At 36.7% G+C, this 26505-nt stretch overlaps 3 protein-coding genes, 1 long non-coding RNA gene and 1 pseudogene across 4 annotated transcripts; 3 read left to right on the top strand and 2 right to left on the bottom strand.

Moving 5' to 3' along the window:
- The first annotated feature begins 4839 nt into the window (after positions 1-4839).
- Positions 4840-6043, top strand: LOC148063678 (splicing factor Cactin pseudogene; annotated as a pseudogene).
- A 727-nt stretch (positions 6044-6770) lies between these two features.
- Positions 6771-7871, bottom strand: LOC148063677 (uncharacterized). Its single transcript, XR_015713554.1, has 2 exons — positions 7817-7871; positions 6771-7741 (listed from the first exon to the last, which is right to left on the bottom strand). It is a non-coding gene; the product is annotated as an uncharacterized LOC148063677 (long non-coding RNA).
- Positions 7872-7934: 63 nt separating this feature from the next.
- LOC148063676 (semaphorin-4E-like) lies at positions 7935-11086 on the bottom strand. The gene is made up of 11 exons (XM_087811815.1): positions 10970-11086; positions 10628-10690; positions 10453-10551; positions 9931-10030; positions 9748-9858; positions 9501-9652; positions 8925-9103; positions 8691-8847; positions 8371-8593; positions 8172-8287; positions 7935-8096 (listed from the first exon to the last, which is right to left on the bottom strand). Exons 1-11 carry the CDS (start codon positions 11063-11065, stop codon positions 7935-7937), a joined length of 1458 nt encoding a protein of 485 aa, XP_087667941.1. The 5' UTR covers positions 11066-11086.
- Positions 11087-16044: 4958 nt separating this feature from the next.
- LOC148063675 (cadherin-15-like) lies at positions 16045-23079 on the top strand. The gene is made up of 14 exons (XM_087811814.1): positions 16045-16078; positions 17605-17681; positions 18096-18230; positions 18361-18495; positions 18642-18786; positions 18971-19152; positions 19308-19436; positions 19510-19689; positions 20360-20595; positions 20660-20796; positions 21587-21709; positions 22125-22198; positions 22260-22571; positions 22852-23079. The coding sequence occupies exons 2-14, from the start codon at positions 17631-17633 to the stop codon at positions 23077-23079; spliced, it is 2067 nt and encodes a 688-aa protein (XP_087667940.1). The 5' UTR covers positions 16045-16078; positions 17605-17630.
- A 1277-nt stretch (positions 23080-24356) lies between these two features.
- LOC148063674 (splicing factor Cactin-like) lies at positions 24357-25920 on the top strand. The gene is made up of 4 exons (XM_087811348.1): positions 24357-24528; positions 24623-24745; positions 24963-25315; positions 25430-25920. The coding sequence occupies exons 1-4, from the start codon at positions 24515-24517 to the stop codon at positions 25918-25920; spliced, it is 981 nt and encodes a 326-aa protein (XP_087667474.1). The 5' UTR covers positions 24357-24514.
- Positions 25921-26505: the final 585 nt, after the last annotated feature.

The following is a 26505-nucleotide window of genomic DNA, read 5'->3' as shown; positions in this document are numbered from 1 at the left end:
CTGGACTAATGTATCATTAATGATGAATAAACTACTGGACTAATGTATCATTAAAGATGAATAAACTACTGGACTAATGTATCATTAATGATGAATAAACTACTGGACTAATGTATCATTAATGATGAATAAACTACTGGACTAATGTATCATTAAAGATGAATAAACTACTGGACTAATGTATCATTAATGATGAAAAAACGACTGGACTAATGTATCATTATTGATAAATAAACTACTGGACTAATGTATCATTAATGATGAATAAACTACTGGACTAATGTATCATTAAAGATGAATAAACTACTGGACTAATGTATCATTAATGATGAATAAACTACTGGACTAATGTATCATTAAAGATGAATAAACTACTGGACTAATGTATCAAGAACAAAGTAATGAGTGTAACTTACTGTCATAAGGCACAAATCTGCGAGGGACAGGGTCCGGTGCTGAGGCCAGGGCCGGCAGCAGAAGTCCGAAGAAAGTGAACTCTAGAATCATTATTACTTTTCTTCTCCAAACAAATGTCTAAATAGAACTTGGATGGACACAACTGTATATATGATGTTAAAATTAAAAGAACAAAGCCTTTGAAGACTAAAAAGCTGTGACGTAATAAAGGCATAAAAGATCAAAGACAGTGACTGCCTTAACTTTGTTGTACTGTTTGGCAGCAGTGACATATGAATGGAGGTTATTACTCAATAACAAAAAAATGACTTCCATTAAAAAATATATTAAAAAAAGCAACTTCAATCAAAAATGTTTTTTTCAAACTTTTTTGTGTATATATATATTATATATTATTATATATTATTTTGTATACATATTATGGTTAGGACATTTCTGTCCTAATATCTCTATATATCTATATATCTATGTACTACACACGGTTTTATACATATATAATATATGTGTATATATATATATATATATATATATATCTATTTATCTCTCTCTCTCTCTCTCTCCCTATATATATATAGATATATATATATATCTATATATATATATAGATATGTATACACATATATTATATATGTATAAAAAAGTGTGTAGTATTTGGTTTGATTTGTGTTAATGCTAAAGTTAATAAGTAAGAGTGCTAATACAATTTTTGCTAAAGGAATTTATTGTTTTCTTTGTTTAAATATTATTGCATATATTTTGTGATGCTGAGATCCATTTATAGTTCAAATCTTCAACTTCAATAAACAAGGTGCTTATCATCAGTTGAAGAGATGGCTCGTCAATATCAGTCAGTGCCGCTACAGTAAGAGCTTTACCTTATTCAAACCTTAAAAAGTAAAGAAATTGTAATATCCTCATAAAATAGTCGCTTCTAAAAATCAACCAATAGAACAAACGGAAATGGATCAAGCAAAAGATGCCCGTCTAGTTGAAGAAAGTGAATAACGTCGTTCTGGTGGTTCAAGGAATCCCCCACTTGACGCTCTCCTCGGCTGTATCTATGGCTGCTGTACAAAGCCCTACAACTTTGTTTAGAGAGCGCTTTAGGACATCTCATCAAGACTCCACGCTTTCATGTTGAACATCATGCTGTCACAGCTTAGTCACATCAGTTGGGTGATTGTGTGTGAATGGGTAAACATTGTTGTGAGTTGGTTTGAAAAAAGCTTCTATGTGGGTTGGAATGATTTTGTAATGAGATTTTAATATTAAAAATATATAGATATAATATATATGAATGTATTTATCTCTGTAGATACCAGTGGAGCTTCCTGCACAGCCACAGTTCTAATCATCCTGGTGGCAAATAGGGATTCTAGCAATAGAGTCGGTTTCCTCGCTGCCATCATCATCTCTGTCCTACTTGTGGTGACTCTGTGTAAATTCACCATCACTTCATTAAGTTCATGAACAGAATGTTATGTGGCTAGTTTTCCCCTTATTCTACTATCATCATGATTATTGCAAAATAACCTAACAGTAGATCCATCGCATACATCATTGTAAGGGTCAAGGTACAATAAAGTTTTATTACTTTTACGAATTCTCCTACTAAGTATGGGGCAGGGCAAAATAACTCAGAGTTAACCATACTTTTTATGGTTAGCCTGACAAGGGTATAAAAAAAATTCAGCTCAGTAAACTGGACCTTTGAAACGTTATGATATCATGTGTGTCATTCACTTCAGTAGATAACTTTATAATAACTTTATATATATGTTTTTAAGTAGTTCTTGTGTCATCAATGTTACATTACTTCAATAACCCAAAATATCTTAATGTTGAAGTGGGGTCGTTAGTGGCTTGGAAATTATGCAGAGGAGGACATTGCAACGTTCAAAATGGTCAAGAAGACGAAGAGGTATGTGTCTACTACAGTGCGAGGTAGATTTCAGTGCTAATGGTGTCTTGTTATGCCCCAGAATTCGATAAATCTCAACGCCCTGAGCATCCCTGACAACGCAGTGCCTGCTCTCAACAACGCCTCACCTGCCCCCACCAATGACGTGGTTTCTCCCGCCAATGCTGCGCTGGCCCCAACCAACGCAGTATGTTCCACTGACAACACCATGGCTTCAGCCACCAACGTTGTGCCTGCCTCTGAAAATATCCACCCAGTATGCAATAACCCGGAAGCATCAACTGGAGAAAAGGATCCAAAAAGCCTATCTGGATCCTCCGAACCATGCAGACCACCAGGAGATCAAGCAAACATTGCGGACCTAATCATTAGGGTGAGTGTCTTCTTAAAGTGCCCTTAAGTCCTGCTCAAGTAACACACTACAGTTTGGTTCAAGTTAGTACATTTCTCAACATCCCAGATATTTCATTGAATCATTTTTGGTTTTGTTTTGTACTGAAAATAGAAAACTGCATGTATGTTACTGTAGATTTGGATGCAATTCCTACTCTATACTTTGATATAATGAACTACTAAGTGTAGCAAACTATTCTTTCTACCAGAAGGTGAGGGAGAAAGTACAGAAAGAGTCATGACATTGTTTCCTCTCTTCAGCACCTGGAAGTGGCAGCAAAAGATCCAAATGTTCCAGCACATGATGTGGTTCAGATCTTCCACTATGAAGGAGAGGGCTCTGTGTCTGAAAGTCTTAGCTCCATTTGTTCATTCAGCTCTGATGACCAAGACCAGGACCTGAACAACTGGGGACCACGGTTCCAGATGTTGGCTGAAATCTTCGATCCGTCGGAGGAGGATGAAAACATTAGTTCTGTTTTAGTTTGAATTCATATTAGAATAGTCACTTGGTGAAAATGTACTTTAATCTCTTGCAATAATGCTTTGAAAAGTAAGCTCTTGAAAATGACTATAAGAAGGTTGATTTATGTGTAAGTTGTTTTCTTAATTTCAGTATTGTACAGTGAAGTAGTATATTTTTGTTGAGCATTTACTTTTCAGTCTTCAATGACTATCTCTTACAGTTACTCTGCTGACTTATGTGCAGTAATTTTGAGCAGCAGCATTGGCTGTATCTTCGATGTGTGGCACCAATTATTATCATTCATATACATAGATGTAATACACATTTGAGATGTTACTTTTAGACCAGATGCAGCTTGGAAATTGTATTGGGAATGTGTGGAAGCAGGTGATGGGTTTCATGAGGTAACCCCAGACCTTGGAAATAGCGAAAAACAAACAAAAAAAGTCCCATTAGCTGTTGAAAGGGAGCCTATCCTATGAACTGTGGCAAATTGTTTCTACTGATACTTTTCATTATTGATTTTAGACACCTGTGTGCATTTGTCATGATATTAGATTTCCTTACTTGTTCAAAATGTACGGATATGTCTATGCTAATAAATTAACTTCCAAACATTGCCCTGTTAATTCTAACGTACAAAAACAAATGATATAAGAGGTGAATAAATAACTTACTACATTTAAATGAATTAATAAATGTTGAGGTGTGAAATGTAAATTACTGTAATTCATATGAAAGTAAAATGTCATTTTTTTGGAAAGTGACAGCTCTCCTGATGGGTTTGACACAAAAAGCAAAAAGCTGGAATTGATGAAACGGAAGTTAAACTAAAGTTAACAATGTTGACATATTTGTATTTTATAAGGGGAACTTCAATATATATTCAACAAACAACAAGTGTATTCATTATTTACATGTACTTTTCTATAAGGAAGTTATGTTTTTTCAGAATTTATTTTCTCCTTATCTCTCTGTACTAATAGTTTAAATTAGGAACCTAAAATAAAAACAACTGTGGAGCCAGATGTGGCCTCCTCAACTCTCAACCTGATCTGTCTGATTAGTTTATTTGAGCCTTACATTTTAAGGTTGACCTCTGGTTTCAGAGGTCAAAGGAGGGATTGAAGATATATCCTCAAATTGATCCAAATAAAATATTGTAAGGAAATGACAACTTTACTGTAATCAATGATCTAGATTTAACACACATTTCAAATAGTCACTTGATTAACTGATAATCTTTCATATTTAATTCATGTTAAATAATTGTTGTCTACGGCATAAACACAGCTGTAAGCACGGATGTTCAGATAGTATTTAAAGGCAAGACATACAGCCAACTGCAGGCTCTACATCTGAACATCGAGACGAAAATCCGAGCTGGTGGATCTAACCTCGACATCGGCTACTGGGAGAGCTTGTTGCAACAGGTCCGCGTCTACATGGCGAGAGCAAGGTCCACACCTTCCGCTTATTCAATAATTACATTTCTAACCCAAGGTCTCAACCCTTTCAAAAAACTAAAATGTGTTTATCAATGAATGATTACAGGTTGAGAGAGCGACACCAGGATGTGCTTCGCCAAAAGCTGTTCAGGCTGAAACAAGAACAGGGAGTGGAAAGCGAACCATTGTTCCCCATCATCAAGAATGAACCAGTGACTGAGAGCATTGAGTAAGTTTGTTTGTGTCCTAGTACGACAATAATTGTGTCAAATTTGAGTCTTGACACAATTGGGTTTGAATGCATGTTCCTTCACGGAAGAAAAATGAACTTCTTTATGGCCTTTTGAAGGTGTCTTTAAATTGTAGGATGGCACCATATTAAAATGAATATTATTATAATACTCCTCATCCTTTACAAACATTTTTTGTTTTCGAAACAGCAGGAGCAGAGAAGATTCCAGCCTTTCATCATCAACTGGTAGAACTGTGAATGAAGCTAGTGGACAGGAGAATGATGAGCCTGGTCCATCAACATCAACCAGCACTAACAGAGGGATTGAAGACGAGGAAGGAAAGAAGGATGAAGACAAGGGAGAAGAGGAGAAGGGCGACTCTGTGGAAGCTGTATTGACGGAGGAAGATCTTATCCAGCAAAGCCAAGCAGAGTATGACTCCGGTCGCTACAGTCCAGCTCTTCTGACTTCATCGGAGATGCCGCTCGACACACACACGATAACGGCAGAGGAAGATGCGCACAAGTTGCAGCTAGCACGTAGACAGTTGCAGGTCACAGGTACGAATGGCACACAGTATCATAAGGTTGTGTGTCTGCCTCATCCTCGTTCTGTCTGTCATATAAAGTTACACGACTTACTTCAAGCTTGACTTTTTCCTGTCTTTCTGTTAGGTGACGCCAGCGAGAGTGCCGAGGACTTCTTTGTATGTCAAGCCAAACAGGGAATGGATAACAACGAAGCCCAGTTCAGCGTGGAGATCCCAGTCACAGGGAAGATGTACCTTTGGGCTTACAAATACCGACCCAGGAAGCCGAGATTCTTTAACCGAGTACACACTGGCTTCGAGTGGAACAAATATAACCAGACGCATTATGACTTTGACAACCCGCCACCCAAGATTGTTCAAGGTTACAAGTTCAATATCTTCTACCCAGATCTGATCGACAAGCGCTCGACCCCGCAGTACTTTCTAGAGCCCAGTCCCGACAACAAGGACTTTGGCATCTTAAGATTCCATGCTGGCCCACCGTACGAGGATATCGCATTTAAGAACGTGAACAGAGAGTGGGAGTACTCTCACCGTCATGGTTTCCGATGCCAGTTTTCAAATGGTATCGTTCAGCTGTGGTTCCACTTCAAGAGGTACCGTTATAGACGATGAACCCGTAAAAAAATGACGTTTGAATACAAAAATTGGATGTTAACCATAAATGTTCATCATTATTTTTGTTTTATTAAATGCATCAATGCCGAAAAAATTAAATGACAGTATACTTGTGTTGGATTTGTAAATGATATATCATGTTTAGCCAACTGGGGGCGCCAAGTAACCTCTCTGAACTTTCGGTTGAGGCAACGTCTGATAGTTTAGGCCTTTTTTATACTGTTGTCAAATAATGTTCATGTTTAACGGCTCAATTGAAGAACAGAGTTGTGTAAATAAATACTCTTAATAAAATAAACTCATGTTGTTGAGATGTCATTCGAATATATACTTCAATTCATCTTTAGAATGGAGGAAGAAAAAGAGAGAAATTAGACTTTCTTTCTAGCAATTCACTTACAGCAGAAAAAACAACTCATGTTTTGGGGCCAAATGAGTAGTAAGGACCCAAGATATTTGTTAATAAAGCTGAATTGGAAAATTTCAAGTTAAGTATGGAGAGAAATGTCAGAAATAAATAGTGATTTTGTGATTGTGAGAAAAAAAATAATACAGTTTAACAAAATAAAATGCTGAAATGAAACCAGAAAAAAACTATTAATGTAATATTAATATATTCATATTTAACCAATGTCATAAAGTGGTTCAAATGAAAACATGAAATGCATATTTGCATAACCTGCAATAGTAAAGTATACCAACATGTATAGAAAAAAACAGTATATCAAGAAAATCATTTTATTAGGGTTTGAAGGAAAATATTCAATTCATGTGCATGAAACAGAAAGATAAGATATCTATGTTAAAATTAATAATATTTAAGCAACACAACATCCTTTTCTGCTTTTAAACTTAAAAAAAAAACAAGATAAATGTAGACATTACACGTGTTGTTCAATGTTAATTACAAGTTGAGATTCATCTTAAAAATACCACAAAATAGTTATTATAAAGGGTTGTATTATCTGCACTTTATTAACAGAATTGAAACAACTAACCTGAAAAAAATAAATCAAAATTCTGTTGATACTATTTTTGTCGTATGTTGTATATAAATTATACTTAAGCATAGTTGAACCATTTACAAGAAATTAAGTTACAACACTAGTTTGATATAGAACTCCAAAAGATCTTAAAAGTATTAACTAAAACCTTTTTCAGGTCCATTTTTATAGAGGTGAGAAACTATGAGTCTTCATCTGCTTATGATCATCAAACCTCACAAACATTAAACCTGTATAATAAAGACTGCAGGCGTTTGTTGTCGACTCCTCCTACATGAAAGTGACTTGAATAGGTGGCCTTTGAATATGTTCCATGTCAAAAGGCCCAAGAGAAACATGGATAGCAGCACCAAAACAATATTATTAACAATGCTGATGGCATCATTATTCTGGGATTCAGATTCTTCAAAGTCTAAGGTGACAACATTGTACTGGACAACAGTTGTGCTGTACTCATCTCCCTTCGATCGCTCCACAGACAGGCAGCTGTAGTTACCGGTGTCAGCGTGTGAGACACTTATGATGAGCAGTCCATCTTGTTGGTGCAGATGTTGAGATGAAGGGACCAGAGGGACTCCATCTTTCTCCCACATTATTGTTGCCAGCATTGACTCTGAAGAGCAGGGAAGCTTCAAGGACCCCAAATCAGGTTTGGCTTGTATCACTTTCTGGACGGGCGCTGAAAACGAGGCTGAAATAATGCATATCTTATCAGAACTATTTATAATAGGGAAGCCAAAACATCCAACATGTTTGCCTTACTCACCTCCTTGTGGACAGAGAGAGGCGTTGCCATCTTTGACACTCTGAATCAGATCTCTAGAGATGCACAATCATAAGTTCAATGTATTAGCAGCAGAGATGGGCAATCCCCCAACAGATACTCACCTCTGTGTAGCAGAAAGAGTTGAACATTTGCCAGCAGCGTGGTCCCAGCCACAGTAAGGGTCTCTGGCAAGAACACAGTCCATGCAAGTCAAAGATCTTCCACAGGAGGACAGGGACATCTGTACTACTCCAGAGTCTGAGCCTGCGTAGATCTGACGCTGCACATCAGAAAAAAAAGAATATTTTCAGGGATTGAACTCAACATGAAGCTCAACACTCTGTCATGACATTACCGTGACATTGGAGAACTTGAGAATCTTGATGGGCTCTGAGGTCTTAAAGACTTGAACTTCCTCAATGACGAACATCTCTCCATCATAGTTCACAGCTTTCACGATGGTTCCCCCCTCTTATATTAAAAGATGTAAATGTGGCGAACAATTACACATGTATTTATACAATTATTCATTACATCCTGTCACATATACACACCTGTCCCAATGAACATCACATGATGGTTGTCACCGTCCACCGACTGAACTTGGTCAATGACTATCCGTGTGAATTTGATTCCCTTTCTAATCAGTAAAGGTTTCTTTCCTATTGGCATTATTGGTTCACCAATAAGTGTATTTTTTTGAATAAACAAGAGAGTTTTTCCAGGAAGGTCAGAACTCTGAGTGATGCTGGCGTTACGTGCAGCATCATCGATGCACTAGAGATGGAAAAGAGAGGAGCAATGGTTATCAAAACTTAAGAAGTCCTGGCAAGTTTAATCAAAATGATCTGCATATAAAAGGGGGTTAATTTACCGAACCAGGACGAGGCACTGGCAATATTCCGTTGTGGAGTACCCATTTAGAATGAATTCCATTTACCAGTCCTTCCGTCATGAATCTTCCTTCAGCTAAAACCCTGCTGATCTCTGACACACGGTACGCACACACAGCAGAAATCTCTCTCGAGGAGCTGAAATATATATTTGAGATTAATTCACATCGGAAAGGAAACGAATCAAATTATGTCCGAATGTTAAATCTTCATACGTCTGTGATGTGAAGACAGCGAAGAACAAACATGACTTCCAGTCTTTTTGGGGGTCACACCAGCGGAATGTGTCCTGGATGATGTACGGCAGTTTGGAGTCAGGGACTGGACATTCTAGTGTTGCTTTAACAAATGATGTCCACTTGTCCTGCAAAGTCCTCAGACCTCCATGATCGCCCTGAAACATCAGAAAAATGCTTGAACGTTGAAGGTATTTGTGCTAAGGTTGGAGGACAAGGCAGTTGTTTTCCTGTGGACTGTATAAAATATGGACTTCAAGTCAACCATCTGTAGGTAAACAGTCATGGCCATCTTGGAATTGCAGTTTTCAGGCTTAACGAGACTGACTACAGTCAGAGCAAGCGGAATTATGATTGGGTGATGAAATTCCATCCATGTAACTTTAAGCTAAGCTTAAAACAGTGGAGAATATTAAAAAGTGTTTAAGGTCAGTAACAGCCTTCAATGTTTTTCAATGCCCTGGATTTTTCTTTTTGACTGGGAGTGAACATGATTTTCCACTGCCTTAGTAACCACCTCTTGAAATCCCAAGTTGCCCTTCTGTTTGTTCTTACCTTGCAGACTCGAGCAATCCGGCTAACAAGCACCTGCTTGTAGCTATCGTACTCCATTGCTGTCTCACTAAAGAACAAGTAGATCTTGTCATCATCTCCGGTGACACTGTTTTGACTCTCAGGCATCATCTCCAGGGAAACAAATTCAGGGTCTGTTAATCACATTGAAATAAGAGAAACATGTTAATCAGTAAAATAGCACACATGCAACAAGTAATGATAAAAACTTTATGAAATGTAACTTCACCATAAAACCAGGATCTTCTATAATCAGTTCGAATGAAGGTTGTGGAACGCCGCATCAGGACAGACTCAGTCGCTCGAAAGTTCACTGATGTAGCCGAGTACAGATCATTGTCTTGAAAAGTAAAAGGCAATTTAAAAAAAGAAGCTGTAGAAAAGGAGTTCAGATGTACAACATTCTGCTCACCTAGCATGAGAGAGGCTGATCTTTCGAAGGGGTCATACGGGCAACGTCCTTTACCGGACTTTATTTGGTTCTCAAGAGTCAATTTTCCATCGTTGTACGACTACAAGAGATAAATGTGTAAACACATTTGTTTGTGGGCAATCTTTAAACAAAACACTTGACTGCTCTTACACGATAATACATATAAGATCATTTTTATTGTTGCGTATTAATAGTTTAAAGTTGTTGTAGCTTTTTTCACTAAGAAAGAAAAACACCACACTGCTCTATCATAAGCTTCCGTAACTGGATAACAGATTTTGTGTGTAGCAAATAAAATAGTCACTGGCTGGCGGACTCGAGCTAAGCTGTTTAAACATTAACATTCCTCATAAATTTGTATTTTTGTATAAATATTGTGTATTTATTCAATAATGAATTTTCCTTTTTTAAACAATGATACTTACTGGGGCATATGCAGTTTTTAATAAGTTAATCTGTGACATCCTTTCAAATCATATTGTTAAAGTAAACATTTCTCACCATGTAGTCACATTTTGGGTTGAAAGCATTGGTTCCACACACATACATCTTGTTGTCTTGTCTTTTCAGCAGAGTTTTAAACTGGTTTCTGCAGTGAATCTAAAAATGTGTAAGACAAAATGTGATTATTTCACCAAGTTTTCTTTCATACACATTTTTTTTTAATTCAACTCACTACTGGATCCTTTCCCTTAAATCCACAAGCAGTGACCTCTGCTGGTGGCACATCCCATTGGACCTAAATATAACAAATTATTTAAACGATTTATAGTAAATAGTTCAAGTAATGCTTGGTTCGATGATTTATGCTCATTGTAACAGGAATTAATTCACATTTTATTGAAGTAAGGAAAGCTCAAGTTTTGAGACAATATAAGTTAAAAGGGAAAAAGAACCAATGAAGACAATCTTGACTATAAAGAAGAATCGAGGGGAAGGTGTAAAGTTTTCCAAAGATTCACTATAGTGAATACAGTGACTATATAATATAATATAATACACTATAAAAAGTTCTTACTGAGTCATTTTTCTTGGTGATGTCGTTGAGGTCGAGGGCGTACACCATCCCACTGGCACCCACCATCAGCAGGCCCAGGTCCTCCCTCAGCAGCATGGTGGAGTAGTCCAACACTCCCTCCTCATGAAATGTGCGATTATTGTCACCTTGGTAGAAGATAAATAATGAATACACCACTGGACTAATGTATCATTATTGATGAATTAACTACTGGACTATTAATCATTAATGATGAATAAACTACTGGACTAATGTATCATTAAAGATGAATAAACTACTGGAATAATGTATCATTAATGATGAAAAAACTACTGGACTAATGTATCATTATTGATGAATAAACTACTGGACTAATGTATCATTATTGATGAATAAACTACTGGACTAATGTATCATTAAAGATGAATAAACTACTGGACTAATGTATCAAGAACAAAGTAATGAGTGTAACTTACTGTCATAAGGCACAAATCTGCGAGGGACAGGGTCCGGTGCTCAGGCCAGGACCGGCAGCAGAAGTCCGAAGAAAGTGAACTCTAGAATCATTATTACTTTTCTCCTCCAAACAAATGTCTAAATAGAACTTGGATGGACACAACTGTATATATGATGTTAAAATTAAAGGAACAAAGGCTTTAAAGACTAAAAAGCTGTGACGTAATAAAGGCATAAAAGATCAAAGACAGTGACTGCCTTAACTTTGTTGTACTGTTTGGCAGCAGTGACATATGAATGGAGGTTATTACTCAATAACAAAAAAATGACTTCCATTAAAAAATATATAAAAAAAAGCAACTTCAATCAAAAATGTTTTTTTCAAACTTTTTTGTGTATATATATTATATATTATTATATATTATTTTGTATACATATTATGGTTAGGACATTTCTGTCCTAATATCTCTATATATCTATATATCTATATATCTATATATCTATATACTACACATGGTTTTATACATATATAATATATGTGTATATATATAGATATATATATATCTATATATCTATTTATCTCTCTCTCTCTCTATATATATATATATATATATATGTATACACATATATTATATATGTATAAAAAAAGTGTGTAGTATTTGGTTTGATTTGTGTTAATGCTAAAGTTAATAAGTAAGAGTGCTAATACGGTTTTGCTAAAGGAAATTATTGTTTTCTTTGTTTAAATATTATTGCATATATTTTGTGATGCTGAGATCCATTTATACTTCAAATCTTCAACTTCAATAAACAAGGTGCTCATCATCAGTTGAAGAGATGGCTCGTCAATATCAGTCAGTGCCGCTACAGTAAGAGCTTTACCTTATTCAAACCTTAAAAAGTAAAGAAATTGTAATATCCTCATAAAATAGTCGCTTCTAAAAATCAACCAATAGAACAAACGGAAATGGATCAAGCAAAAGATGCCCGTCTAGTTGAAGAAAGTGAATAACGTCGTTCTGGTGGTTCAAGGAATCCCCCACTTGACGCTCTCCTCGGCTGTATCTATGGCTGCTGTACAAAGCCCTACAACTTCGTTTAGAGAGCGCTTTAGGACATCTCATCAAGACTCCACGCTTTCATGTTGAACATCATGCTGTCACAGCTTAGTCACATCAGTTGGGTGATTGTGTGTGAATGGGTAAACATTGTTGTGAGTTGGTTTGAAAAAAGCTTCTATGTGGGTTGGAATGATTTTGTAATGAGATTTTAATATTAAAAATATATAGATATAATATATATGAATGTATTTATCTTTGTAGATACCAGTGGAGCTTCCTGCACAGCCACAGTTCTAATCATCCTGGTGGCAAATAGGGATTCTAGCAATAAAGTCGGTTTCCTCGCTGCCATCATCATCTCTGTCCTACTTGTGGTGACTCTGTGTAAATTCAATCCACCGTCACTTCATTAAGTTCATGAACAGAATGTTATGTGGCTAGTTTTCCGCAGGGCAAAATACCTCAGAGTTAACCGTACTTTTTATGGTTAACCTGACAAGGGTATAAAAAAATGTCAGCTCAGTAAACTGGACCTTTGAAACGTTATGATATCATGTGTGTCATTCACTTCAGTAGATAACTTTATAATAACTTTATATATATGTTTTTAAGTAGTTCTTGTGTCATCAATGTTACATTACTTCAATAACCCAAAATATCTTAATGTTGAAGTGGGGTCGTTAGTGGCCTGGAAATTATGCAGAGGAGGACATTGCAACGTTCAAAATGGTCAAGAAGACGAAGAGGTATGTGTCTACTACAGTGCGAGGTAGATTTCAGTGCTAATGGTGTCTTGTTATGCCCCAGAATGCGATAAATCTCAACGCCCTGAGCATCCCTGACAACGCAGTACCTGCTCTCAACAACGCCTCACCTGCCCCCACCAATGACGTGGTTTCTCCCGCCAATGCTGCGCTGGCCCCAACCAACGCAGTATGTGCCACTGACAACACCATGGCTTCAGCCACCAACGTTGTGCCTGCCTCTGAAAATATCCACCCAGTATGCAATAACCCGGAAGCATCAACTGGAGAAAAGGATCCAAAAAGCCTATCTGGATCCTCCGAACCATGCAGACCAGCAGGAGATCAAGTAAACATTGCGGACCTAATCATTAGGGTGAGTGTCTCCTTAAAGTGCCCTTAAGTCCTGCTCAAGTAACACACTACAGTTTGGTTCAAGTTAGTAAATTTCTCAACATCCCAGATATTTCATTGAATCATTTTTGGTTTTGTTTTGTACTGAAAATAGAAAACTGCATGTATGTTACTGTAGATTTGGATGCAATTCCTACTCTATACTTTGATATAATTAACTACTAAGTGTAGCAAACTATTCTTTCTACCAGAAGGTGAGGGAGAAAGTACAGAAAGAGTCATGACATTGTTTCCTCTCTTCAGCACCTGGAAGTGGCAGCAAAAGATCCAAATGTTCCAGCACATGATGTGGTTCAGATCTTCCACTATGAAGGAGAGGGCTCTGTGTCTGAAAGTCTTAGCTCCATTTGTTCATTCAGCTCTGATGACCAAGACCAGGACCTGAACAACTGGGGACCACGGTTCCAGATGTTGGCTGAAATCTTCGATCCGTCTGAGGAGGATGAAAACATTAGTTCTGTTTTTGTTTGAATATTAGAATAGTCACTTGGTGAAAATGTACTTTAATCTCTTGCAATAATGCTTTGAAAGTAAGCTCTTGAAAAATGACTATAAGAAGGTTGATTTATATGCAAGTTTTTTTCTTAATTTCAGTATTGTACAATGAAGTAGTATTTTTTTGTTGAGCATTTACCTTTTAGTCTTCAATGACTATCTCTTACAGTTACTCTGCTGACTTATGTGCAGTAATTTTGAGCAGCAGCATTGGCTGTATCTTCGATGTGTGGCACCAATTATTATCATTCATATACATAGATGTAATACACATTTGAGTTGTTACTTTTTGACCAGATGCAGCTTGGAAATTGTAATGGGAATGTGTGGAAGCAGGTGATGGGTTCATGGAGCCTGGAGCAACCCTAGACCTTGGAAATAGCAAAAAAAAGAAAAAGGTCCTATTAGCTGTTGACAATGAAAGGGAGCCTATATCCTATGAACTGTGGAATTAATTGTTTTTACTGATACTTTTCATTATTGATTTTAGAAACCTGTGTGCATTTGTCATGATTTTATATTTCCTTACTTGTTTAAAATGTACTGATATGTCTATGCTAATCAATGAACTTCCAAACATTGCCCTGTTAATTCTAAGGTACACAAACAAATGATATAAGAGGTGATTAAATAACTTACTACATTTAAATGAATTAATAAATGTTGAGGTGTGAAATGTAAATTACTGTAATTCATATAAAAGTAAAATGTCATTTTTAGTGACAGCATTTTATAAGGGGAACTTCAATATATATTAACACTTATAATCAACAAGTGTATTCATTATTTACATGTACTTTTCTATAAGGAAGTTATGTTTTTTTTAGAATTTATTTTCAACTTATCTCTCTGTACTAATAGTTAAAATTAGGAACCTAATTAGGAACCTAAAATAATTTAATTTAATTTAATTTAGTTCCTAAAATAAATTTTAGGAACCTAAAATAAACACTGTGGAGCCAGATGTGGCCTTCTCAACTCTCAACCTGATCTGTTGTTGGAAGATCATGATGAGCTCTGATGGGTGGGGACGAATTAATAACCTCATATTTTACTTACTTACGTACTATATATAAAGGAATCGTTTGATATTAGTTTATTTGAGCCTTACATTTTAAGGTTGACCTCTGGTTTCAGAGGTCAACCTTAAAATGAGGGATTGGAGATATATCCTCAAATTGATCCACATATATATTTATATATATATATATATATATATATATATATATATATATATATATATATATATATTCTCATTGAAGTGTTAAAATATATATCCTCATTTTATGTATTCATGTTTATTGATTGTGAACATTGACAATATTACCTTTTGCTCAGAATTAAAACATTCTTCCATTTCATCCTTGTATGATTGGTCAGTTACTCTAAACCAGGGGTGGGCAATACGTTGATCGCGATCGAAGCTATTGCGAGTAGATCGCGTGATTTAATAAAATATGATATAAGAAAATAGTAAAGAGAGCTCTGGTTGGCTGCTGTGCATGTCAATTAAATAGTTATTGCAGCGGTTGGTTAACAATTTGATTGACATGCACAGCAGCCAAACAGAGCTCCAGCCTCTTCCACTGAACGCTCGGCAAAGTTCATAATAATAAATAAAAAGAGCAAAACGTGCGACAGCCATTTTACGCAATTCAGAAAAACGATATTACGAGAATTATAATTAAAATTTTTTTAAATAATATATCGAACAAAATAATGTGCGTTTGATCAGTTCAGGTTCTTCTCTACGAGAGTCACAGAAACATGACGTCAATTCCATCAAAGTGAAGCTGCAGGTTCCAATGAAAGCGCAACAAAGGCTGGTTTTCCTTTTGTGATCGCGTCCTTAAAACACACTTGTATTAATACACCATCACATGATGACTATTTGTAAATTACCTTTATCTCACGAATATAATAAGAATAGGCTGAAACCCAAACACGTTAAACAGTTGCAGGTGAGACACACATTCTAATGACGTCAGAGACGATCAGACAAAGCGATGATGATGTGAAGTTACTGGTTAACAGTTTTATTCTCGTTAAACTTCATCTGAAGATGTTTTAAAATGTAAATAATCCACTTGTGTGATTCATATCAGACATGTTTAAAATTAACAAATATAAACTGTTAGTTTGAATTCATGTTTTCATTGTTTTTGTTTTTTCATGATCACAAAAATGGAGAAATTTAAGTCTTGTCCTTCATTTAAATATGATCGGCATGTTAAAATGTAGGCATGGAAAGGGATGAACCCGTCTGAATTCTTTGTTGATTTTGATGAACAAAGGAAAAGGGCTTGAATTCGTGTCAAGCACAGATTCTTACACATGAATATGTTTTGTGCATCATTTGGGTTCGAATGAATGACCATTTTTAGTTGGAAATCAATGCAATTCTTTGAACATACGAGTCTGAACTTGTCTGCAGTGGAGGATGAGATTTAACAAAGGCTGACACTGAGCTTAAGACCAGGTCTCATGGACATTTTTGGAAGACACTTAAAAGTATCTTCTTATGAGGAAATATGCTTCTTACTGACTGACTCTAGTTATTTATATAAGTCAGCATTTCTATGAAGATTATTAAATCCACACATCCTTCCATCATGACTGATTATCAGTGCATTCACTTCATTCAATGCAAGTCATCTGAGTAAAGTATGTTCTAACTTACGTTGAGAAAATTTGTTGAAGGTAGATCTTTTGAACTTGACAATTATGAAAGTAGCTCGTGAACCGAAAAAGTGTGAGCACCCCTGCTCTAAACACTTGATTTCTAAGATGGCCGTCTCACGTGTTGGTAGTGGAAAGTTACCGGAGTTTGGTCATCTAGAGAGAATCTGTTTATCAGTTGAATTAAGCAGATGTGTCCTTGGTCCCAGAGACAAAATGGCACCATTGAGAGATTGCGTTGTCTTTCTCAGTGTGAACTGACCTAAAGAATTGCTGAGCACACATGAATTTCTAAAGAAAGGCAATGATTATTTAATATGAATTAAATATGAAAGATTAATCAAGTGATTATTTGAAATGTGTGTTAACTCTAGATGATCGATTACAGTAAAGTTGTCATATCCTTACACAGCATTGCAGCAAACTAACACTAGATAGCATCTGCTATAGAAAAAATACAGAGCATACATGTGTCTTTAATCTTAATTTTCCTGAATTAAATTTAAACTATTCACATATTCTGCTTGAAATCTCTTTTATTATTTCTCTGTTGGCATTAGACTTTGCTCACAAGAAAATTCTACTTAATCCGTTGACTTTTGGCTCGATAAGAAGCAGGCTTTTATGTCCCTTATCTCTATGTGTTTACACTATAATGCCTTTATACTGTATTTATTTAAGCTTTGTGAGGTTTGTTTTTAGAAACGTAAGTCTTTCATTCATCGTAAGTACTTTCATTTCAAATCCTTTATATGTTGTAATGAGAGTTCTTATTCTGGATTTTAAAGTGGATATTATTCCTTTCCAGTGTTTCCTGAAGAAGAAGAAGAAGAAATGTATTCTCTTGCATTCACCTTATGGGTGTTGACTTCTCCACTATTTGGCGTAAGTGTTTACTAACTCCTGGCTCTAGAGTACATTTTATTTCTTTGCAATATAATAATATTATTTTGCTCTGGCTTTTCTTTAAACAATATTCTATAACTCATTTCTTTTTAATATTACTGTATTTTCCATGATGTTTGATGTGTAAGGTGACATCATTTTCTTCAAAGTTACAATCAAACATCGTCCTCATTTGGATTTCAAAACATTTTGAAGGACAGGTCATTCCCTAGTGTGGCATTTATCTTTTTCTATACAAAGACTGCATTATATGAAATCACTAAAATAAATAAACTTCCATGTGATTGTAGTGAATATGTAAACTGTGGTATGGTTTTAATGGTGCTGCTGTATGTCTATATGTATGTTTACCTTTGTTTTAATTGCCTATACATGTTTTTGCCTTTTTTTTAGTTGGTTCAGGTTTGGAGTGAAGATGTTGGGAAGGATCCAAAAATGGTTTCGAGAACTATTTATCCATGGAGAGAGTCTTTAAAAGCTCCATTCAATGTTTGGGAAAATACCATAGGATTCCAAACAGTCACCAAGGTAAACAGGTTTATACACACACATGTTCATTCACAAACAAATCAATAAATAATAATACAAATAAATGTATGGTAGCAGATGTAAATGAAAAATATACTTGATGTTAAATGTGTTTCTCTTGTCATTTCAGGTTCAGTCAGAAAGGTTTTCCAAAGGTGAGGGGCTTTACAAGATGCAGGGACCAGAGATGTTTGAAATAGATGAAAGTACTGGACGAATTTGGCTCAAAGAGTCACTAGATAGAGAGACACACCAGAGTTTTGAGGTAAGCTGTACTTCAAGTCTCTGACTGAAGGTGCAAATGGAATAATACGTGATGTATATATAAAATAAATAAGTATTATTATTAATAGTAGTAGAACAATAAAGCATTTTACAGTTTCACCATACATCCCTTCTTTGTGTTTGCAGTTGATAGTTTTTGCCGTGTCATTAAGTGGAGAGTACCTTGAGAAGCCAGCGCCCATTACAATTCTTGTGCAAGACTTGAATGACAACAAACCAGTCTTCACTCAGCAAGTGTTCACTGGTTCTGTCCTGGAATTCTCACCCCCAGGTAACTTGGGAAAAATACATATAAAGTCTATATAAATCACAGTTATTGATTAGACCGATAAATTGATTCAGAATCAAAGAAAGAAGCTGGGTGTAATCTCTGGTCACTTAAAAAATTGCATCATTAATCAAAAGTCTGACCTCTTATAGATGAAGAAACTGGACTTGATACATTTTGTTCACAGGCACCGTTGTGATGCAAGTATCAGCCGATGATGCAGACAAACCCCACAGCATCAACACTGACTTGGTGTACTCCATCATTGGCCAGGAGAGCATCCCTGTTAATGACCTGAATAAGACCATGTTTGAGATGGACAAGGCGTCAGGAATTATCACTATGAAAGACAGTGTCCTGGACAGAGAGGTAAAAACTGACCCTAAGATTGATCTCACCTGCTTCTTAACTTCACTGACAAATATTTTAAAGATGCAATAAGATAAAATATTCCTTTTTTGTCCCACAGTGGGGAAATTCCTAAACAGACTAATTGTACCCCAAATTATTATTTCTTGTCTCAGGTGGTGAAAGCGTTCCAGCTGAGAATCAAAGTTAGTGATAAGGGTGGGACAGGCCTCACAAATGAAGCTATGGTCATCATTAATGTAACTGACATCAACAACCACGTCCCAGGGTTCAGCCCAGCATTTGTTAGTATTTCAGAACGAACAATCACATAGACAAACTTTTACTTTGTAGTCCAAGTCTGTTTTCTTCTTTCAGTACCACATGACTGCCCTGGAGAACACACTTGGTGATATCGGCCGAGTGAACGTGACCGAAGGAGATGAACCTGGAACAGGAAACTGGGAGGCTAAGTACTCTGTCTATGATGATCCTCAAGGGTATTTCAGCATAAGAACAGATGCTGAGACCAACCAGGGGATCCTGAGTGTCGTGAAGGTACAAAAACTTAACACAATAAAAATGGCAGTTTATATTTCAGAAAGGCTGAAAAATGTTCAATGACGTGAACAACCGACTGATCATTGAACTTTTATTCAAGGGTCCTCTCTCTCTGCGCTTGATGGAGTTTACTGACTCCTTCAAGAAACATCAAGACATTTTATTCGTGCTGGCTTTTTCTTGATTTACTGAGACTCTTGTGTTTGTCTCTGTGTTGTCTTGACCATTTAAGTATTTATTTTATTGGGTATTTTTTTGATTGTTTAAGCACTTTGTGACCCTGGTCTTGAATAGCGTTCTACAAATACTAATTACCTACTTACTTACTTACCTTCTAAAAAGGACGTTGATGACTGTGCACCATTAAGATGAGGTCAAAATGGCTGCTCAACAAAATGTCAAACTTCAAGTTAACATTTAGTTATTAATAACTTTATCAATTCTATAACCTTTTTTTTCCAAAACAGTGCTAGTCATACTTTTTATAATTCAAAACAGTATTCAAAACAAAACAAAACAAACTGTTCTCATCATGCTTTGATATCTGATATTTTAAAATGCAAAATGTATCCTTTCATTGTTGTTCATCTAAACATGATTAGAAAAAACCAGCACATCCAACATGTCAGAACAAACACATAAATAATCTGATGTCACTTCATTCCAGCCTTTGGACTATGCGTCTGCAAAGGAGCACAAGTTGACTCTCCAAGTAGTGAACATAAACCTGATAAAGAGCAAAGCTACAAACTTTTTAGCAAGCGTCACTGTCACTGTGATCGACAAGGACGAAGAACCATGCTTCACAGAGGACCCGATCAAACTTGAAGTTCCCCAAAATGTACTTCCTGGCACATCACTGAAGAACAACATCGCCATTCACCCAGTGAATTTGGGCATGAGGTATGAACCCAAATCATGTCTTTAAAGATGGAATCAATGTACAAGTCTGCTTTATCTACCTTAGGTTTGAGATCACCGACGACCCTGAGAACTGGCTGGACATCAATATAGATACAGGAGAGATTGTGGCAAAAAGCAGCTTCAATTGGAGTTCTGCACATGTTAAAAACCAGGTGTACACTGTTACAATCAAACTTACAGGTGAGATGAAAAAGTTTCCTCTTAGCATCATACTACACCTTAAGATCATCATCAGGTAACACCTTCTATGAAGGTCTTTTTTATAACATATTGTGAGCACATTCGTCAGACATTATAATGCATTCATAAGACCTAATATAAAGACGTTACACAGTTAATAATCATGTTGGTCAACTTATAACAGCATGCATTGTTATTCCTTAGAAAGGGTTCCTTAATGCATTACATAAAATACCTTCATAAAAACTGTTGCCAATCTTTAAGGCATTTTGTACGTATACATTTTTAGGACTGATTTGTAAAGAAATGCTGTTACATGGAAGGCATTATGATAATTGGTTTAAATTCTTAAATTGTGAATTATATCAGTAATTCACATGCAAATTTAAACCAACAATTTGCAAACAAGGCTATGGATATTATAAGGTTTACATACATGGATCATATTTCGACAACTCTTTAAGTAGTCAACAAATCCCACGACTTATTAGCTTGTGGCTTAAGAAGTTGCCAGTTCAATGATGTCCAACCATGATGTCATTGTGTCCCTGAGAAGAACACTAGATTGTTACTTATGGTGGTGAACATCATGCTGTCACAGCTTAGTCACATCAGTGGGTGATTGTGTGTGAATGGGTAAACATTGTTGTGAGTTGGTTTAAAAAAAAGCCTCTATGTGGGTTGGAAAGATTTTGTAATGAGATAAATTTTAGAGATAGATAATTAAAGATAGATTTAATATTAAAAATATATATCGATATAATATATATGAATGTATTTATCTTTGTAGATACCAGTGGAACTTCCTGCACAGCCACAGTTCTAATCATCCTGGTGGCAAATAGGGATTCTAGCAATAAAGCCGGTTTCCTCGCTGCCATCATCATCCCTGTCCTACTTGTGGTGACTCTGTGTAAGTTCAGTCCACCGTCACTTTATGAAGTTAATGAACAGAATGTTATGTGGCTAGTTTTCTGCTTATTCTACTATCATCATGATCATTGCAAAATAACGTAACAGTAGATCCATCGCATACATCATTGTAAGGGTCAAGGTACAATAAAGTTTTTATTACTTTTACGAATTCTCCTTCTAAGTAGGTGGCAGGGCAAAATAACTCAGAGTTAACCATACTTTTTATGGTTAACCTGACAAGGGTATAAAAAAATTTCAGCTCAGTAAACTGGACCTTTGAAACGTTATGATATCATGTGTGTCATTCACTTCAGTATATAACTTTATAATAACTTTATATATATGTTTTTAAGTAGTTCTTGTGTCATCAATGTTACATTTCTTCAATAACCCAAAATATCTTAATGTTGAAGTGGGGTCGTTAGTGGCTTGGAAATTATGCAGAGGAGGACATTGCAACGTTCAAAATGGTCAAGAAGACGAAGAGGTATGTGTCTACTACAGTGCGAGGTAGATTTCAGTGCTAATGGTGTCTTGTTATGCCCCAGAATGCGATAAATCTCAACGCCCTGAGCATCCCTGTCAACGCAGTGCCTGCTCTCAACAACGCCTCACCTGCCTCCACCAATGATGTGGTTTCTCCCGCCAATGCTGCGCTGGCCCCAACCAACGCAGTATGTGCCACTGACAACACCATGGCTTCAGCCACCAACGTTGTGCTTGCCTCTGAAAATATCCACCCAGTATGCAATAACCCGGAAGCATCAACTAGAGAAAAGGATCCAAAAAGCCTATCTGGATCCTCCGAACCATGCAGACCACCAGGAGACCAAGCAAACATTGCGGACCTAATCATTAGGGTGAGTGTCTTCTTAAAGTGCCCTTAAGTCCTGCTCAAGTAACACACTACAGTTTGGTTCAAGTTAGTACATTTCTCAACATCCCAGATATTTCATTGAATCATTTTTGGTTTTGTTTTGTACTGAAAATAGAAAACTGCATGTATGTTACTGTAGATTTGGATGCAATTCCTACTCTATACTTTGATATAATGAACTACAAGTGTAGCAAACTATTCTTTCTACCAGAAGGTGAGGGAGAAAGTACAGAAAGAGTCATGACATTTTTTCCTCTCTTCAGTACCTGGAAGTGGCAGCAAAAGATCCAAATGTTCCAGCACATGATGTGGTTCAGATCTTCCACTATGAAGGAGAGGGCTCTGTGTCTGAAAGTCTTAGCTCCATTTGTTCATTCAGCTCTGATGACCAAGACCAGGACCTGAACAACTGGGGACCACGGTTCAAGATGTTGGCTGAAATCTTCGATCCGTCGGAGGAGGATGAAACCATTAGTTCTTTTTTTGTTTGAATTCATATTAGAATAGTCACTTGGTGAAAATGTACTTTAATCTTTTGCAATAATGCTTTGAAATGTAAGCTCTTGCAAAATGACTATAAGAAGGTTGATTTATGTGTAAGTTTTTTTCTTAATTTCAGTATTGTACAATGAAGTAGTATTTTTTTGTTGAGCATTTACTTTTCAGTCTTCAATGACTATCTCTTACAGTTACTCTGCTGACTTATGTGCAGTAATTTTGAGCAGCAGCATTGGCTGTATCTTCGATGTGTGGCACCAATTATTATCATTCATATACATAGATTTAATACACATTTGAGTTGTTACTTTTTGACCAGATGCAGCTTGGAAATTGTATTGGGAATGTGTGGAAGCAGGTGATGGGTTTCATGAGGTAACCCCAGACCTTGGAAATAGCAAAAAACAAACAAAAAAAGTCCTATTAGCTGTTGACAATGAAAGGGAGCCTATGTCCTATGAACTGTGGCAAATTGTTTCTACTGATACTTTTCATTATTGATTTTAGACACCTGTGTGCATTTGTCATGATATTAGATTTCCTTACTTGTTCAAAATGTACGGATATGTCTATGCTAATAAATGAACTTCCAAACATTGCCCTGTTAATTCTAATGTACAAAAACAAATGATATAAGAGGTGAATAAATAACCTACTACATTTAAATGAATTAATAAATGTTGAGGTGTGAAATGTAAATTACTGTAATTCATATAAAAGTAAAATGTCATTTTTTTGGAAAGCGACAGCTCTCCTGATGGGTTTGACACACAAAGCAAAAAAATAACTGGAATTGATGAAACGGAAGTTAAACTAAAGTTAACAATGTTGACATATTTGTATTTTATAAGGGGAACTTCAATATATATTCAACAATCAACAAGTGTATTCATTATTTACATGTACTTTTCTATAAGGAAGTTATGTTTTTTCAGAATTTATTTTCTCCTTATCTCTCTGTACTAATAGTTTAAATTAGGAACCTAAATTAAAAACAACTGTGGAGCCAGATGTGGCCTCCTCAACTCTCAACCTGATCTGTCTGATTAGTTTATTTGAGCCTTACATTTTAAGGTTGACCTCTGGTTTCAGAGGTCAAAGGAGGGATTGAAGATATATCCTCAAATTGATCCAAATAATATATTGTAAGGAAATGACAACTTTACTGTAATCAATCATCTAGATTTAACACACATTTCAAATAGTCACTTGATTAACTGATAATCTTTCATATTTAATTCATGTTAAATAATCATTGTCTTAGGCATAAACACAGCTGTAAGCACGGATGTTCAGATAGTATTTAAAGGTAAGACATACAGCCAACTGCAGGCTCTACATCTGAACATCGAGACGAAAATCCGAGCTGGTGGATCTAACCTCGACATCGGCTACTGGGAGAGCTTGTTGCAACAGGTCCGCGTCTACATGGCGAGAGCAAGGTCCACACCTTCCGCTTATTCAATAATTACATTTCTAACCCAAGGTCTCAACCAATCAAAAAACTAAAATGTGTTTATCAATGAATGATTACAGGTTGAGAGAGCGACACCAGGATGTGCTTCGCCAAAAGCTGTTCAGGCTGAAACAAGAACAGGGAGTGGAAAGCGAACCATCGTTCCCCATCATCAAGGATGAACCAGTGACTGAGAGCATTGAGTAAGTTTGTTTGTGTCCTAGTACGACAATAATTGTGTCAAATTTGAGTCTTGACACAATTGGGTTTGAATGTATGTTCCTTCACGGAGGAAAAATGAACTTCTTTAAGGCCTGTTGTGTTGAAGGTGTCTTCAAAATTGTAAGATGGCACCATATTAAAATGCATATTATTATAATAGTCCTCATCCTTCAGGAACATTTTTTGTTTTCCAAACAGCAGGAGCAGAGAAGATTCCAGCCTTTCATCATCAACTGGTAGAACTGTGAATGAAGCTAGTGGACAGGAGAATGATGAGCCTGGTCCATCAACATCAACCAGCACTAACAGAGGGATTGAAGACGAGGAAGGAAAGAAGGATGAAGACAAGGGAGAAGAGGAGAAGGGCGACTCTGTGGAAGCTGTATTGACGGAGGAAGATCTTATCCAGCAAAGCCAAGCAGAGTATGACTCCGGTCGCTACAGTCCAGCTCTTCTGACTTCATCGGAGATGCCGCTCGACACACACACGATAACGGCAGAGGAAGATGCGCACAAGTTGCAGCTAGCACGTAGACAGTTGCAGGTCACAGGTACGAATGGCACACAGTATCATAAGGTTGTGTGTCTGCCTCATCCTCGTTCTGTCTGTCATATAAAATGACACGACTTACTTCAAGCTTGACTTTTTCCTGTCTTTCTGTTAGGTGACGCCAGCGAGAGTGCCGAGGACTTCTTTGTACGTCAAGCCAAACAGGGAATGGATAACAACGAAGCCCAGTTCAGCGTGGAGATCCCAGTCACAGGGAAGATGTACCTGTGGGCTGACAAATACCGACCCAGGAAGCCGAGATTCTTTAACCGAGTACACACTGGCTTCGAGTGGAACAAATATAACCAGACGCATTATGACTTTGACAACCCGCCACTCAAGATTGTTCAAGGTTACAAGTTCAATATCTTCTACCCAGATCTGATCGACAAGCGCTCGACCCCGCAGTACTTTCTAGAGCCCAGTCCCGACAACAAGGACTTTGGCATCTTAAGAGTCCATGCTGGCCCACCGTACGAGGATATCGCATTTAAGATAGTGAACAGAGAGTGGGAGTACTCTCACCGTCATGGTTTCCGATGCCAGTTTTCAAATGGTATCTTTCAGCTGTGGTTCCACTTCAAGAGGTACCGTTATAGACGATGAACCCGTAAAACAGTAACGTTTGAATACAAAAATTGGATGTTAACCATAAATGTTCATCATTATTTTTGTCGTTTTATTAAATGCATCAATGCCGAAAAAATTAAATGGCAGCATACTTGTGTTGGTGTTGTAAATGATATATCATTTATGATATATGATATATTAGGATTAAAGGCGCCGACGAGGACGGCTTCCTCTTCCAGTAGCTCCGCAGAAATTTCTATAATTTTCTGTTTTTTATAATTTTTTTTACTATAATTTTTTAAATGGATACTTTTGAACATGGGGAGAATCGTCTTGTTTATTCAAGAGAGGATCTACTGTCGCTGAAGTCAATGGCACGGGCTGGAGATCGCCAAGAGATCCCGATCGAACTTCAGCGCCGTTACAGAGGCTGTCGGGCAGGGAAGAGACTAAAGGCTAAGCTAACGGACAATCGGAGACGTCACAGACCAACGATCCCAACGATCACGATGGGGAACGTCAATTCACTGACGAATAAGATCGACGAGAGAAGGAGGTCTGATCATGTACGTGAATAAACGCTGGTGTAGTCCGGGACACGTTACTGTAAAGAAAGTCTCT

Source organism: Callionymus lyra, chromosome 16, assembly GCF_982586985.1.
Source record: "Callionymus lyra chromosome 16, fCalLyr1.hap1.1, whole genome shotgun sequence".
Lineage (NCBI taxonomy): Eukaryota > Metazoa > Chordata > Actinopteri > Syngnathiformes > Callionymidae > Callionymus > Callionymus lyra.
The sequence above is the reverse complement of the archived record's forward strand: the minus strand, read 5'-3'. Positions and strand labels throughout refer to the sequence as shown.